General features: G+C 41.1%; 1 protein-coding gene across 1 annotated transcript in view; it reads right to left on the bottom strand.

The window, feature by feature from the left end:
- Positions 1 to 250: 250 nt before the first annotated feature.
- Positions 251 to 16,508, bottom strand: part of LOC149985614 (uncharacterized) — a 37,732-nt gene continuing 21,474 nt past the window's right edge. Inside the window, exons 5-9 of the mRNA XM_090184538.1 lie at positions 12,519 to 12,659; positions 12,145 to 12,247; positions 8,172 to 8,286; positions 6,708 to 7,668; positions 251 to 737 (exon numbers count right to left, since the gene is read on the bottom strand). Coding sequence (XP_090040664.1) covers positions 8,243 to 8,286; positions 12,145 to 12,247; positions 12,519 to 12,659 — 288 coding nt within the window. The 3' untranslated portion in view covers positions 251 to 737; positions 6,708 to 7,668; positions 8,172 to 8,242. The remainder of the gene's footprint in view (positions 738 to 6,707; positions 7,669 to 8,171; positions 8,287 to 12,144; positions 12,248 to 12,518; positions 12,660 to 16,508) is intronic.

Genomic DNA, 16,508 nt, shown 5'->3' with positions numbered 1-16,508 from the left:
TCAACCGTGTTACCCATAAGACGTCAACCGTGTTACCCATAAGACGTCAACCGTGTTACCCATAAGACGTCAACCGTGTTACCCATAACACGTCAACCGTGATACCCATAACACGTCAACCGTGATACCCATAACACGTCAACCGTGATACCCATAAGACGTCAACCGTGATACCCATAAGACGTCAACCGTGATACCCATAAGACGTCAACCGTGATACCCATAAGACGTCAACCGTGTTACCCATAAGACGTCAACCGTGATACCCATAAGACGTCAACCGTGATACCCATAAGACGTCAACCGTGTTACCCATAAGACGTCAACCGTGATACCCATAAGACGTCAACCGTGATACCCATAAGACGTCAACCGTGTTACCCATAAGACAGGCTATAAATTATTTAACAATTGATTTATCTTTTGTGAAGCTTGAATTCAATTGCCCCTCTGCACACAACAAGAGGGGAAAGTGAAAAAAGGAGTCTTGAATGGAGAAAAGGAGAGAGAGGATAAATATGACTTAGAAGCCAGACACAGGATCATTACAGAAGTCGCAAGCAAGGGGACTTAATACATTTCTTAAATAATTGCCTGTGCTGAGGTAGGTAAAAGTAATAGTGCATCTGGCAGGAACAGATTAATTTACTGAACTCACCACTTTGATGGCTTCGCTTTGATCTCCCTTTCCCTTGGTTCCCTTCTACCTTTGGTCCCCTTTTTGTTGTCACTTTTAACTGTCACAAACAGGATGCAGAATTAATACAGGAAGCAGTTGTCTGGCAATTTAAATTACACAGCATTTTGACTGAAATTCGAATGACTTTACTTTCAGGTTTATTGCCAAAGCCATTTAGATTTCATTGACAATGTTGAAAGAATAGAGCAACACCCCAAAAGTTTTCCTATGACCCACTCTTACTTCTGTTGTGACCATTTGCAAACTAGTAATCTCTCATGGACAGACTATCCCTCACCAAATTGCGCAAAGATTTTAGTTCTGGATTAACCGAGATTAGCAAACCAGATTTGCAAAACATTGAACCCTCAAATATCAGACCGCGTACTATTACTTTTCAGTAAACATATCTCCTGTAAAAAAAAAAAAAGGCAGAAACAACAGACACACACTTAAACAAAATAAGCATTGCTTTCCTAAAGGCAGTCTGTTTATTGTGTGCTCGAATTCATCATGTGCATGTTTCATGCAAAGCACTGCGTAGAATAACAAATAGGCCTTTCCAAAAGTGTCTTCAGGCAGTACATCTTCTTGACACAATGGTAAACTATAGATGTCAAAATGATGGTAATGTTGGTCCTAGGTGTGGAAAGCGAATGTCATTTTCTTTCTAATACTCCGGCCACACTCATCCACAACTAATCCCTGTTTACGGTGACGTGTGTACATGCGTCACACACACAGACAGACACACGCGTAGAGACACACACCAGATTCCAAATTCCCCGTTTACGTCTCTGCTCATTTAAGTCTGTAACCTTTTGAGCACCAACAAGTGTTATGCTAATTGTTTAACCTTTTTAATGGTAGGGGGAGAGGTCTGTGTCTGCCCAATTTCCAATTTTACTGTTGGTCAGCAAAACTCAACACATTTGGGTCTTAAGGAGGTTCGCTGAGCTGTTGCATAGTGGATTGAATACAATTAAGTAATTTGTTTTTAAATCCATAACTAATACAACATTCCTGGTACAGATTTGTTTTATTTAGGTATCTTCTTTTTATTTAGGTATCTTATTTTTTATTTAGGCATCTTCGTTTTTTTTAGGTATCTCGTTTGTCAAAAGCTGAAGAGTTAATAACAACATCTATATCTATCAAAGGAATATTTGATAAGATGTATTGTACACTATCCAGACAATGTGAATCTGCCTTTTACCCAATGCAAAGGATGTGGGGAAATGATTTGGTATGTAATTTGAGGTATGGTTGGGGATCTGTAATAAGATCCACTACACACGTTCTACTCCGAATATTAAAGGAGACTAACTACAAATTCATTTTCGAGTTTTATCTTACCCCTGTTAAATTAAACCATATGTTCCCGCATTCTTCACCAAATTGCCCAAAATGTAGGATGGAGAAACAAACTTTTTTGCACCAATTCTGGCACTGCAATAGGCTAAGATTTCAGGTGCTCTATTCATACAGACACTCAGAATTTTTGGGGGGTAGAATTGGTACAATCGCCAAGCCTTTACCTACTTAAACACATGCAGAATATAATGCTTGACTCAGACGAGACAAGCTTACTGGTAATTATTTCATACTTTGCCAAGAATTGTATTCTCGTGTGTTGGAAAAAGGAAAACCACAATTGAAAAGTGGGTGGGTTAAAACAAGTTGTAGATTTTTAGCCATTAGAAAAAATGTACAATGTACTTACAGAATTGCAGACCCACATTCCTGAAATTGTGTTATCCCTTTCTGTCCTTAAAGTGTCCGGGCATGCTGAGACGCAGCGAATACCTTTATTTCATATTTAAATCTACATTCTTTGGTAGTAGTTGATTCAAGAAAGCTCGGAAAAATGTATCTGCATTATGAAATGACATCTAATGCTATGTATTACTAAGTTATAATGCTACCTGCACTTTAAAATTGTATCTGCTGCTGAAAATTATACCTGCTGTTATTTTGTTTTGTCATGTATTTTATGTATGTGATGCTCTATTTTCTTTCTTTTTTGTTATAAAAAAAATAAATGTTATTTTGTAGTCGTATCATCGACTTAGTTACATCTATAAACAGGCAAGATGGGGTAAGATAACCAAAGCCTGACAGATCAATCATTTTGATGTCATTTAAAGTTTATCAATGTATGAATATTTCAAGCCATGTTTGTCACAATTCTAGGAAAACATGTCTTATGGGATGAGGGGAATAGGTCCTCTCCTCGCCAAGCACACGACCCTCTACATCTGCCTGCATCTCCAGTAGGGTCCTTAAACCTATGATGTACTGTTGCATGACCTAAATTACATTGGCCTAGTTCAGAGTCTGTCCACAGAAACCTTCAAATGCAACCAAAGTTGCCATGGCATCTCTGCATTAGTAAAGACATACAGTATATGTGTCATGACCACCCCACCACCCCAACCCCTCAATAATATATACACACCATGATGAATTTAGTTAATCAAAAATGATTTCCCCACCGTGAAGCACCATGCAGCTACTGGCTTTCAGTGTCTTTACACCACACAGTGCTACTCATTTCCTAATTTTATGATTGGCTCTCCCGCCACTAATTCTGCTCTTGGTTTGACCCAGACCTCAGAAGCCTGTGGTTTGCAGAGGGGAAAAAAGTTGAGCAAGGCTTGTAGTAAGGAGAATGGAGACGCACAATATCTATTTTTCCCTCTCCTCTCTATTCTTAACAAACCCTCAAATCTGTGAGTTAACTTTGAACAAATAAAATAGTACACTCAAATTTGACATACGCACTAATAAGAATTATATAGAAAATAAGGTTTTATCAAAGGGAGAAAGTTAAATGCACACTCGCGTATAAGTGCAATTTCTCAAACCGAGTGGTAATTGGTCACTTTTAAAATATCTCATTTCGAGTAGGCCACAGAATTAGAGAAGAGCTGTTTCTATGAACCTCAAACGAGCCTGTTTCTATTCCCAGTCAGAGAAAGCCAGCCTGTCTCCCAGAATCTGACCATTGACCAAGAGCAGCAACCTATCATCCTTATTTATGCAAATTTGAAGGCCAAACTTGTGGGGGGAAAGCACTAATCATGTTTATACAATCTAATAATCACCATCAGAATAGTTCCAGAAATATTCTTTCATTTTAATTTCAATTTAAGAATCTACAATAGAAAATGGTGCACCCTAGTCCTCAGTGCATGTGACATTGCACAGCACTAAGCTGGTTTATTTGGATTTTATTATCTCCTTGATTTCAATATGGAAGGGAAACCAGGTACTGGTGTTTGTATGTACTGTTTGTTTTGTAAAAGGCAAATTTATTAACTACATTTGAAATGTTTTGTTATTCTTATACCATATTTTTGTGTAACAATAGTAGCAGTTCATTCATTTGGGGAAGATGAGGGGTATGGGGGAGAGGGGACACACACACACACACACACAAGATGTTCTCCCATAATGAAAGGGGGCTATGACTGAAAAAGTTTGGGAAGCATAAATGAGCCTAACAACATATTGCTCCATATTATCAGGCTGCTGTGCTATTTAGCAATATGCATTATCACTTGTAGCGCTATTTAGCAATATGCATTATCACTTGTAGCGCTATTTAGCAATATTCATTATCACTTGTAGCCCAACTGATTCAGCATAATGGATATAAATAAATAGGCTGAAGCATGGGGTGGTTGCCCATCTGTATTTGTGCTAATCATTAGCTAGATCAGTGAAGGGGGAAATTATATTGTAGTTGGTGACAGCATCATTTTATTTTCATTCATTTTGGAGTAGAAAAGTCACCACAACTGACTTTCTAATGGTCATACTACATTTTTTTTTAAATACATGCCATGCATGGTGAAGAGTAAAGAAATATGACTGGGTTATGACATTTTAAATGTAGTGAAAGCAGGGGTTTGTTGGTGACCTTCTGTACTGTTGGAGAAATTGTTAATTTCAGTTGTGATACAGTGGGATCCAAAAAGACTGTATAAAATAAATAATACAAACACTGAGCTATATTGTATGCAAAATACTGGAAAATATATATTATTCTGTACTAATACAATTGCTCAGAGAAAGAGATTTTGCTTCACAAAAGTGTGCTTGAGATTGTTGTGTTGCTGGAAGGTCCACTTGTAGCAAAGTTTCAGCCTCCTGGCAGAGGCAACCAGGTTTTTTGGCAAAAAGTTCCTGGTACTTTGTAAAGTTCATGATGCCGTTGACCTTAACAACGACCCCACGACCAGAAGAAGTCAAATAGATCAAAGATCCACCGCCATACAGTGTCATCGGAAAGTATTCAGACCCCTTGACTTTTTCCACGTTTTGTTAAGTTACAGCCTTATTCTAAAATGGATTCAATAAATAAAAATCCTCAGCGATCTACACACAATACCCCATAATGGCAAAGCAAAAACCATTTAAAAATGTTTGTTTGTTCATTTATTTTTAAAAAAACATACTTTTAAGTATTCAGACCAATGGCTATGAGACTCATTGATCATCCTTGAGATGTTTCTAGAACTTGATTGGTGTCCACCTGTGGTAAATTCAATTGATTGGACATGATTTGGAAAGGCAAACAAACACCTGTCTAAGGTCCCACTGTTGACAGAGCAAAAACCAAGCCATGAGGAAATTGTCCGTAGAGCTCCGAGACAGGATTGTGTCAAGGCACAGATCTGGAGAAGGGTACCAAAGAATGTCTGCAGCATTGAAGGTCCCCAAGAACACAGTGCCCTCTATTATTCTTGAATGGAAAGAAGTTTGGCACCACCAAGAATCTTCCTAGAGCTGGCCGCCCGGCCAAACTGAGCAATCGGGGAAGAAGGGCCTTGGTCAGGGAGGAGACCAAGAACCCAATGGTCTTTTTGACAGAGCTCTAGAGTTCCCCTGTGGAGATTGGAAAACTTTCCATCTCTGCAGCACTCCACCAATCAGGCTTTTATGCTAGAGTGGCCAGATGGAAGCCACTCCTCAGTAAAAGGCACATGACAGCCCGCTTGGAGTTTGCCAAAAGTCTTTTATACCATGAGAAACAAGATTCGCTGGTCTAATGAAACCAAGTTTGAACTCTTGGGCCTGAATGCCAAGCGCCACGTCTGGAGGAAACCTGCACCATCGCTACGGTGAAGCATGGTGCTGGCAGATGTGAAAGAGTCCGTGTACAGGTATCTTACTGTTCAGTGTTTATCTCTCCATGTGTCTCTTTGTCTACATTAGCTTTGAACCTTTCATGTTGCTAGGGAGAGACCCGTAGTACTAACTAAATGTTACGCTGGAATTTATTTATTTAAAGTTTAAGTCTGAATGCTGAGTTCAGTGCTGCGCCATTTCAATGGCATATTTGCCTAGTCTTAAAAAACGAATTCCATATAATATCAATGAAAAACATCCCCCCCCCCCCCCCACCACACACACACACACACACATAAATAAACCTATAATCTAAGGCAATCCTGTTACTGGTTACCACCTAATGCTCCTCTCATAGAAAGCTCCACAGAGAGTTGACCTAAAAAAAATAACACACAATTGACTTATTTGTCTGCAAACTGTGTCATAACAGTACAGTATATACATGTGTGGCATTTACAGTATGCTATGTGCTTCAGCAGGAGTCTGACTGTGCTGATTCGACAAAGGACATAAGATGTGACTAGCCCTCTGGTGGCGTCATCAAGTATTGCACCAAGGCCACTTCTGCACCAGAAAAAGTATGTAAAATAACCTGATGTGACCTGCGGTCATGAACTTAGACCATGAGCCAGTGTAACAGATGGGGCCAGAGTAGACTTGTGTACTTGTATGTGTTTGACACGGTAGATAGACTAAAAGCCGATGTTGACAGGAGGTTGGTGGCACCTTAAATGGGGATAATGGGCTCGTGGGATGGTATCTAGGTGGGATGGTATCAAATACGTCAAACACATGGTTTCCAGGTGTTTGATGCCATTCCATTGGCCCCCGTTTGGGCCATTATTATGAGCTGTCCTCCCCTCAGCAGCCTCCTGTGGTTGACAAGTACCTGTCTTGTGTGCTGAAGCAGCAGGATCTTCAGGTTAGAGGGCAGCTCTACCAGGAGACACAGGTGGTTGGGGTTAATGGTCAGGTGGCTGTAGGCCTGGGCACAAATGTTATACATGTTGATGCATTTTGTACACATTATTTATGATACACAATTGAAATGGTAACTGCAAATAAATATTTTATCCAAAGCTTGGTATGTCAAATAATGAACACACAATTTAAAGAGCAATTAGCCAGCTAAGAAAGATGGAGGATACATCACAGTGAGACCACATGGCATTCAGTGTGTGAAACAAAACAAGGCTTAATTTAATGTATTGAATTACATTTATGGGGAACCAGTAATGAGTGCTCAAGTGAATGTCTATATGGTGCTTATAAAAGATCTGTTGTATTGAGGGTGCCCTCCACTCCCTTCAGTAGGCTAGTGGTCTCCTGTGAGAGAGGAGCAGGTCCCTATGTAGGTTGAGTAGTGCAGAGCGCTGGCACAATCTGCAATCAGATCTTAGAATGTCAGCCATCATAGCTGTGCAAGAGCAGCTCTGGGAATAGAGATGAACAGAGATTAGCAAGAGCACACAATGGTGAGCTCTCTGATTTAATGGGAAGGGAGTAAGGACACTAGCACACAAACAGTTAGACTGTGACACACATCGTAGTGACCAAGACAGCCTCTAACTACACACACGTGCGGACATACACAGGCATGTACACATGTGCACACACAGATATAAAACTGTTCTATATGTGTGTGCACCCCCCCACATACAGTACATACCTGAAGCAGGGCCAGGTATTGACCGGTGGCACACGGGTCAAACTGGACGTGACACTCCAGCATATTGAGACAGGCTTCTGAGAGGTTGGAGCTAGGGGGGTTTGTGTTGCAGAGAGAGGCTGATGGCCTGCGCTAAAGCCTCACTGGCCAGAGCCAGCAGCTGCTAGGCAGAACCCTCTTCCTGTAGGATACATACACACACAGCCTTGTACAACTAACCTTGTTGGGACACACAATTCACTCCCATTCAAAATCCTATTTTCCCTAACCCTAGCTCTAAACACTAAAACTAACCCTAGCTCCTAACCCTAAACCTAATTCTAACCTTAACCGTAAACCCCCTAGAAATAGCATTTTACCTTGTGGGGACCAACAAAATGTCCCCAGTTAGTCTGGTCCCCACAAGTATAGTTAAACACGGACACACACACACATACAGAAAACAAGTATCTTCAAGTTGTGTATGCCAACATACTAGCATAACGCACAAGTTCTACTATTAATCTAGTGCACTAAATTCAGAGTTACATTTCTGGATGGACTTGACATTGTCAGGTTACTTTTAGTATAAAGACTGTCTTTGATATTAAGACTAGCCAAGATAGACTAGGTTTTGTCTAAGGACACCAGATTAAAGTGGAGAAAGGGTCATAGGTCAGTTGTTTCAGGTAGGCTATACAATACCTGCAACTCAGCACATTTGGCCATGTACTGTCTGGGCTCAGTTCTGCTTGAATCTCGGCCATTCTCTCTGGTTAACTCCTCCTCAGGGCTGGCTTTACTCTGATCGGTCCTCCTCCTGTTTATCGAATCAAGATTAGTTTACAATCTGGTCATGAACGCTGACAATACAAACTTGGTAATGGAGGGCTGCATAAAGGAAGAAGGGAAGGAGATGGAGGGTAAGGGGGAAATCTAAAAAGGGTAGGGGTCAAAATGATTATCACCCTTAAAGATTCTTATAAATAAAGTATTCAAAAGTTTAGTTTTTGGTCCCATATTCCTAGCATGCAATGACTACTTCAAGCTTGTGATTCTACAAACATGTTGGATGCCTTTGCAGTTTTTGTTGTGTTTCAGATTGAATGAATGGTAAATAATGTATTGTGTCATTTTGGAAGGACTTTTATTCTAAATAAGGACAAATCATGTTTCTAATCATTTCTACATTGATGTGGATGCCACCATGATTATGGATAATCCTGAATGAGTTGTGAATAATGATGAGTGAGAAAGTTAGAGGGTCAAAGATCATACCCCGAAAACATGTTATCCTCTCACCATTAGCAATAACAGGGGATGTTAGCATGTATTGGGGGTATTTTTCCACAAACTTGATATTGAATTGTGTTTGGTTGTCAACGCAACCAAACATCAATATTTGAAGGAGATGTATCTTCTGCTTGGACAGTTCCATCTGTGCCACTGACTTAGTCTGGCTTTAATTCCAGTTTGTCTACAAATTAATAATTGATATCTTGGATTCTTGTCTCTATCATCTCAACCAAAAATCTAAGTTAAAGAATAGGACAAAATTAAATCAAACTTAAAATGCACTTTAAATAAAGTTTGATTTGAGTTAGTCCTACCCTTTAAATATTTGGTTGCGTTGGCAACCAAACACAATTCATTATTACTTTGGTAATACAGTACATGGTGTAACTGACAGTTAGACTTAGCGGTTATGTTGTTGTCTTTTGTTTGAATTGTTTACGTGTCTGCTGTGCAGGGGAAATAATAAGACAAGCGGAACTACGTAGCTAATACTGTTGTAACGGGGATCCTTATTGTAGCAACACACTTTTGGAGGGAAGGCAATCCTGCGCTGTGTTAGCTAAGTTTTCATGTCATCGGGTGTAGTTCATAAAGGTTGCAGCGTGTATGCTGGGATGAAGTGTGAATTCATGCCAGGAATAATACGTGTGAAGTTTGATTTCCTCCCTTCTGTAATAAGCAGCCAATTAGGTATTTTTCCTTTATTCATGTGTTTAATATGATACTGTTATAGCGCCGGTTAAACTGTTATGTATGTAAGCACTTCAGAGTTATACCAAGCTAAAAGTCACTCGTAAGATAAGGAGATTGTAAGAGTGTGCTTAACTGTATTTTTAATTTACTTTATAGTTCTCACGGAAGGTGATAATTCTGACTAAAACTACAGAATAAAGCCGCCAGTTAAAATCAAGGAACGGTTGTGCTCGTGGTTACTGAAGGGAGCTACACATGGCAAGTTATCTTACAAACTAATGTAACAGTATTTATTCAACCTTAAAATTAGTAACTATAATTATAGAATTATAATTGTAATTATAGAAATTATAATTGTAATTATAGAAAGCCTGCATGTTCATGATAGCATGCAAAGGTCACAGATCTGTGGAGATCTTCACAATTGCTGTACTAATATATGCACAGAATCTCAAACAGCATTGATCACTTGTATAATGTGCTTTAAATGTAATCTCAACTGCAATCCAGGCCATTTTGGTTGTGCTATTAGATTAAGTACAGTGACAATGCATTAAATTGTTGTATAAATACAAAATATCTGACATTGTATTCCCATCTGAAACTTGGGCAAGATTCTATCAAATCCGCGCTAGCCGGCGGTCTGAGGTGGAACTACGTTAGAGCTGTCAAATTCACAAGCGGCTCCCTGCATTATACCCATTGCAGACATTGTGATTGACTGCACGGAGTCGCATTTAAGAGAAATCCCATGCAGTCTCGTTTAAGTTTGAACTGGAATGTGAGATGTAATCTACACCTCCATTAGGTGGAAAGAAATCCTCATTATTTCGTTTAAGGATCTTCACTTTCAGTGTTATTATTTCTATACAGCCGACACAGGATTCTGACATATTTCAGCAGGTGGTTTAATAATGAAGCAGGTGACTGTTTCAATGTCTTTTCATTATTAGATCCAGATGGAGATGGTTCAAGTCATATCTGCTCCATTTTTGACATTGGCTCTTAGAATGCTTGTTCTTCATATGGGAAGTCGTCTCCTATCAGATGTTGCTGACAAACCACCAAACAGTGTGTGTGTGTGTGTGTGTGTGTGTATGTGTGGTTTGTCTGTCTGAACAAACTGAGCTCTGGAGCAAACAGGTGGAACCTCCAGAGTCCACACACAGTCAACAATAATTTGTCTGATATACCATGTGCAGTAAGAAAGGCTAGATTATGGATTTTTGTTGTTGTGAAGAAGGCATGAACAGGCCGAGACTTAACTTCTTGTAATAGGAATTTGAATGTTTGTGCTTTTCTTGTAACTCATTTCTGTGTTCTATTCACCAATGTTTGTGTTCATGCAAGTGACTGATTTAAAGAATCCTCACTTATCAGTATCTGTAAAATTTGGCAGTGCGCCCAGACCTTGTTTTGAGAACGAACAAAAGATATCTCAGTTTCAATGTCTTAGCTTAGAGAGAAGAAGCCTCGTGAGGTATTGGTCCGTCACATGTTATGAAACAAAATGGTAATGATTATTTAATTATTCTAAATCATGCAATTATAACTTGTCTGTGTATAGCCGTATATAAGACAACTGCTGGAACTTCACAAGGAGAGCTCCTGATTGACGTGTACTATGGTGCATTGAGTTGGTTGAAACCTCTCCAGCGCGCTGACAAATAAACAATGATTAATTTAAGATTGACTTTGAGTGTCCCAGTGTAAGAATTTCCACAACACTTCTTTATAAGTATATTTATCCCATTTTTAATGAATGATTCTCTACTTTTTAAGAGTTCCTTGTTCTAGAATCAAACAAAATCCGTAGTAAAACATAAGGCAAATTCAAGTCAATAAATTATTTAGCAGCACTGGTTTGGCCTTGGCAGCCCTGGCTTGACAGGTGTCCAAGCAGCGAATCAGACTTTCTGACAACAAGCCATATATGGACTTTTCACAACCAAATCTAATTACCCACCCCTATCAACATGTTCAGTTACTCCCTAAATAGAGTGTAATTTGTTAGCCATCTGCAAATGCTTTTAGTTCCAGAACAGATTTCCTCAAACCAGAGTTTTGGCTCTCTAACAGCCAAGCAAAATGGGATTTGCACACTTATTAACTCAAACTCTATTACAATGAAGAACACTGCTGAGATATTGTTCCAAAAATGTGTTCTGTTTTCTGTTTCATGCACATGCCATCCTTAGATCAGAATCTAACAGAATAACTTGACACCACCAACTGGTGGTGATCTTTAGTACAATTACAACAGCTTTTATAAACAAGTCCAAAGTATTACCTAAGAGTTTAACTGTATGGTACTGTATGTTATGTTTGTAATCCTCTCACTTGAAGGCTGGTGTTGGGAAGATATGCAGTATTAGCTTAAAACCTCTTGTGAGGGGAACAGGCTTTGGGCGTTCAGCACCACATGTTCCTGTGTGGAGCCGGCCTGCTTTATGAAGGAGTAGCCAGCCATCATGTGGTGTCGTTTCCCCTCCTTATTGTCAAAATGTTTAGCCAGTATCTTACGAAGTAGAACACATGTTGTGAATGATTTGAAGCAGACCAACAGAGGAACTGCAGATAGGATGAATAAATTCATACATGAACATTATTAATCCCAAATTGGATCAGATCATGCTATGATGTTGTGTCTGACCTCAGCAGCCTGCTCTCTGTGGCCAGAGGAACTCACTGGCGGTCTCTCTCAGGGTGTCAAAGGCAGCCATGAGCTTCTCCACTGACTGGTTGGATGGGGCTCGACAGGGCTGGCTGCATGCACATGCTCCACCACCCCTCTGAAAGACAGACAGCACATTGAGTCAGTGACATCTAGAAGTCTGCTTTCGTCACAGCAGAGGGTAGAACACTGTACACTATGGCTTTTAAAGGCCTGAGTGTGCAGGCTTTTGACCATGCCCTGCAGTACCACACCTGATTCAAATATCAAACTCATCAAGATGGTGTGTCGGTCTCTGGACCTTTAGGAGTTTAAATCAGGTGATTTACTGATTTATTGACAGCCTGCACAACCCAGAAACTCTCCAGGACCTAAATCAGGAGCCTTACCTGCTCTCCAGCGAACCTGAATTTAGGAGCTTGGTTCAGCCTCTTTTCCAGCATCAATTTCAGTCCCATACGGAGGCATGTCTCAGCCTTATCAAGCCAGGTATCCTGACTACCCAGATCACCACACTCCTTCCCAGACATCTGTAAACAGAGCGTTAGTTAGATGAAAGCAGCATTGTCACAATTAGGGATACCTCAATTATATTCAACACTGCACCTGCATATCATGGAAAATATTACAGAACGATGTAATGAACTCAATAGGTTAGGTCTGAACATCAATCTAAAGGGATTTTCATGGGCTACAGATCTCTGGGTAAGGTAACAAAAAATGACCACCATTAATAATGCTCGTAAAAAAAGGTATGATCATCGTCATGCAATATTGACATTAAGTGATAACAACCACAACTAATCAAACTCTCATGAACCTGTGATGTGATATGGGTGTCACATTATGAAAAGTGTAGTTAGGACATACATCCTTGTCTGCATTTTACTGTAATCCACCTGTGCAGCTTTTATTTCTTTCTCTCTAAACTCTAGGTCTACAAACCATTACAGTGATAATACACTTGGTATTGTACAAGTCATGGTCATTTCAGATATGAAATTAATATACAGGAGATCTAAACAGGGCTAAACACACATAACAGAGTAAGGGTAAACACTACAGACTCAATACAAATCAGTATTCAGTATTTACAGGAGCTGATGGGAAGGATTGGAGCAAACATATTCCATTTGTTCCTGCTCAAGGACACCAGTCAGGCTCAGGAGCTTCTCGCAGTACACTGCAGATTTCTCCATTACCAGCTCCTCACAATTTAAAAAAGTAGAAATAAATGGAACAACAATAGTAGTATGTATTATAAACATGATGGTTCGAGCCCCGAATGCTTCCTGGCTAGGGTATTTTGTTTTGTCTACATTTGGAACATTTCCCGAAAAATTTCCATCAGGCCTGTCGTGACACTTCTTTTATCTGACATGTACTTACTTCCTAACAAAGGTTAGATGGAAACCTGGCTAGTGTTGCAAATGATTTCACTAGCTGAGTTGTTTTATTAGAAAACAGCTGAGATACAGGTACTCAAATATTGTAGCTAGCTAGCAAGTCCACCTCTGCGACAATGTTATTGGGGTGTGGGAATGTTAGATTAGTCTTTTAAAATAACCTTCATTGAAGTTTGTGTTTACAACTGGTTATGGTTCTGCGGTGAGAGATTGTGTGTGCCATGTGTTTTGTTTTGTTCAAAGCTTGGAGTTGGCATGTTGATACTTTGACATCACGTACTACTTCAGTGAGTGATTGACTACCTCAGACAGTGCAGATATCAGGGAATTATCGAAGGCTTGGGGTCCAATTTAAGCCAATCAGATTGCAGATTTTTCCAAACCAGTTTTCTAATATACGACATATTCTATGTTTGAGCTGCTTTTGGAAGCATATGTCGCACTGAAAACATTTTTAGCATCGTTGAATTTGATTTTCATAACAGCAAGCTACTGTAGGAGTACTGATGGTTTGGTTAGTAAAGCTAACAAGTCTGTTTGTTTGGTTACCAAGGCAAATACTGTAGCTATCAAGCTAATAAACTTGCTAGCTACTTCAGTGAATGTTGAACACATTTCTACCATCAGGGTCATTTCTACCTTGCAGTGACTTTTGGACCTCAAAAGCTCCCTAGCAATTCGCGGAGGTGGATTGGCCATCTTGCAATTCTGGCAAATGACAGATGGGCTGGACCATTTTTTTGTTGGTGGGTTGGTGGAAATTGACACACACAAAAATAATATTTTTTATATAACAATAAAACAATGAAATGGGTGCCATGGAACGGATACGATTAAAAAACATTTGCACAATTTCTGTTATAGTAATCTATAATGAGCCTTTGGCTGATCAGTGGGCAACGGCTGGTCCCCTTACCAATATGGACCAGCCCGGTTTTATCACAGGCTGAACTGAGGTCACCAAACTCACATTGAAAAACTCAGATACGGCCTCAACAAAGAGACCTGCTCCGACTCTGTCATCAGTTTGACAGACAAGATCATGGATTGTAAAAAAAAAATGGAAAGGCTGACTATAAACACATTCAACATTGTCAACTCACTTAAAACGTCCTATTCCTTGGGTGGCTAAAACCATTATTTGGTTAAACAGTAATGTGCATTATCCTCATGATTCCTGTAATGGAAGTGTCTGCCCTGCCTCTGTGACCTCACTAGGACCTGATGCTGTGAGCGAGCCACTCCCATTTCAAAATGCAATTGTGGGAAAAACACCGCTTTGGAAGCTTCATCCATTCGTCCCTGTAAAACAGGGGGGTCTCAGCTCTCTGTGGGTATGTTTTTAATTTATATCAATATCCAGCTAAACATGAAACTAAATGTGTTTTGAGTTTCCACTTCTTGAGGTGTTGAACCCCAAATTAATTAGCCTCTCATATTAGTGTGCGTGTGATTCATCTCTATTGGGAAATAAAATACTTCTGGAAATTCTGGAGTCCTATTTTGACAGGAAAATATAGCAACTATAGACTAATTGTCAACCCAAAATTCATGACAATCGCAGGATTAGGTTACACATCAAAAAACAGTGCCTTGCAAAAGTATCCATCCCCCTTGGCGTTTTTCCTATTTTGTTGCTTTACAACCTGTAATTTAAATAGATTTTTATTTGGATTTCATGTAATGGACATGTACAAAATAGTCCAAATTGGTGAAGTGAATGTAACGGCTGTCGTAGGTGGAAGAAGAGGAGGACCAATGCGCAGGGTGGTAAGTGTCCATATTCTTAAATAAAGTAATTGAACACTGGAACAAAACAATAAAACGACAAACGAACAGTCCTGTATGGTGCTGAAAAAACACTGAACAGAAAATAATCACCCACGAAACACAGGTGGGAAAAGGCTACCTAAGTATGATTCTCAATCAGAGACAACTAACGACACCTGCCTCTGATTGAGAACCATACCAGGTCAAACGCAAAACACAACATAGAAAAACGAACATAGACAACCCACCACAACTCACACCCTGACCTCCTAGGGGAGGGTCTGGGTGGGTGTCTGTCCGCGGTGGCGGCTCTGGCGTGGGACGTGGACCCCACTCCACCATAGTCTTTCTCCGCCTCTTAACCCGCATCCGTGGCGCCTTTCGAGTGGCGACCCTTGCCGCCGACCTCGGACTGGGGACCCTAGCAACGGGTCCCGAATGGACGGAAGATTCCGGCAGCACCGGACAGGCGGGAGACTCCGGCACCCCCGGAGTGAAGGGCGATCCTGGCAGCGCCGGAGTAACGGACGGCTCCGGCAGCTCAGGACAGACGGGAGACTCCGGCAGCTCAGGACAGACGGGAGACTCCGGCAGCTCAGGACAGACGGGAGACTCCGGCAGCTCAGGACAGACGGGAGACTCCGGCAGCTCAGGACAGACGGGAGACTCCGGCAGCTCAGGACAGACGGGAGACTCTGACAGGCACTGGATAGACCGGACCGTGGAGGCGCACTGGAGACCAGATGCGCTGAGCCGGCTTCATGGCACCTGACTCGATGCCCACTCTAGCCCGGCCGATACGGGGCGCTGCGATGTAATGGGATGTAATGATGTAGTGCGCCTCACGGCATAACACTGTGCCTGCCCGGTCCACCTCTCTCCACGGGGAGTTGCCGCAGGTCTCCTACCTAACTTCGCCACACTCCCCCTGTGCCCACCCCCAAGAAATCTTTGGGGCTGCCTCTCGTCCCAGCCGCGCTGCCGTGCTGCCTCCTCATACCACCGCCGCTCAGCTTTCGCTGCCTCCAGCTCTGCCTTGGGGCGGCGATATCCCCCAGCCTGTGCCCAGGGTCCTTCTCCGTTCAAAATCTCCTCCAATGTCCAGGAGTCTTGAGATTTCTGCCGCTGCCCGTTACCACGCTGCTTGGTCCTTGGTTGGTGGGTGATTCTTTAATTGCGCAGCATGGTAAGTGTCCATATTCT

The sequence above is a fragment of the Oncorhynchus mykiss genome, chromosome 1 (assembly GCF_057628025.1).
Source record: "Oncorhynchus mykiss isolate SJ-2025 chromosome 1, ASM5762802v1, whole genome shotgun sequence".
Taxonomy (NCBI): Eukaryota; Metazoa; Chordata; class Actinopteri; order Salmoniformes; family Salmonidae; genus Oncorhynchus; species Oncorhynchus mykiss.
This window is presented reverse-complemented; position numbering and strand designations above follow the sequence as displayed.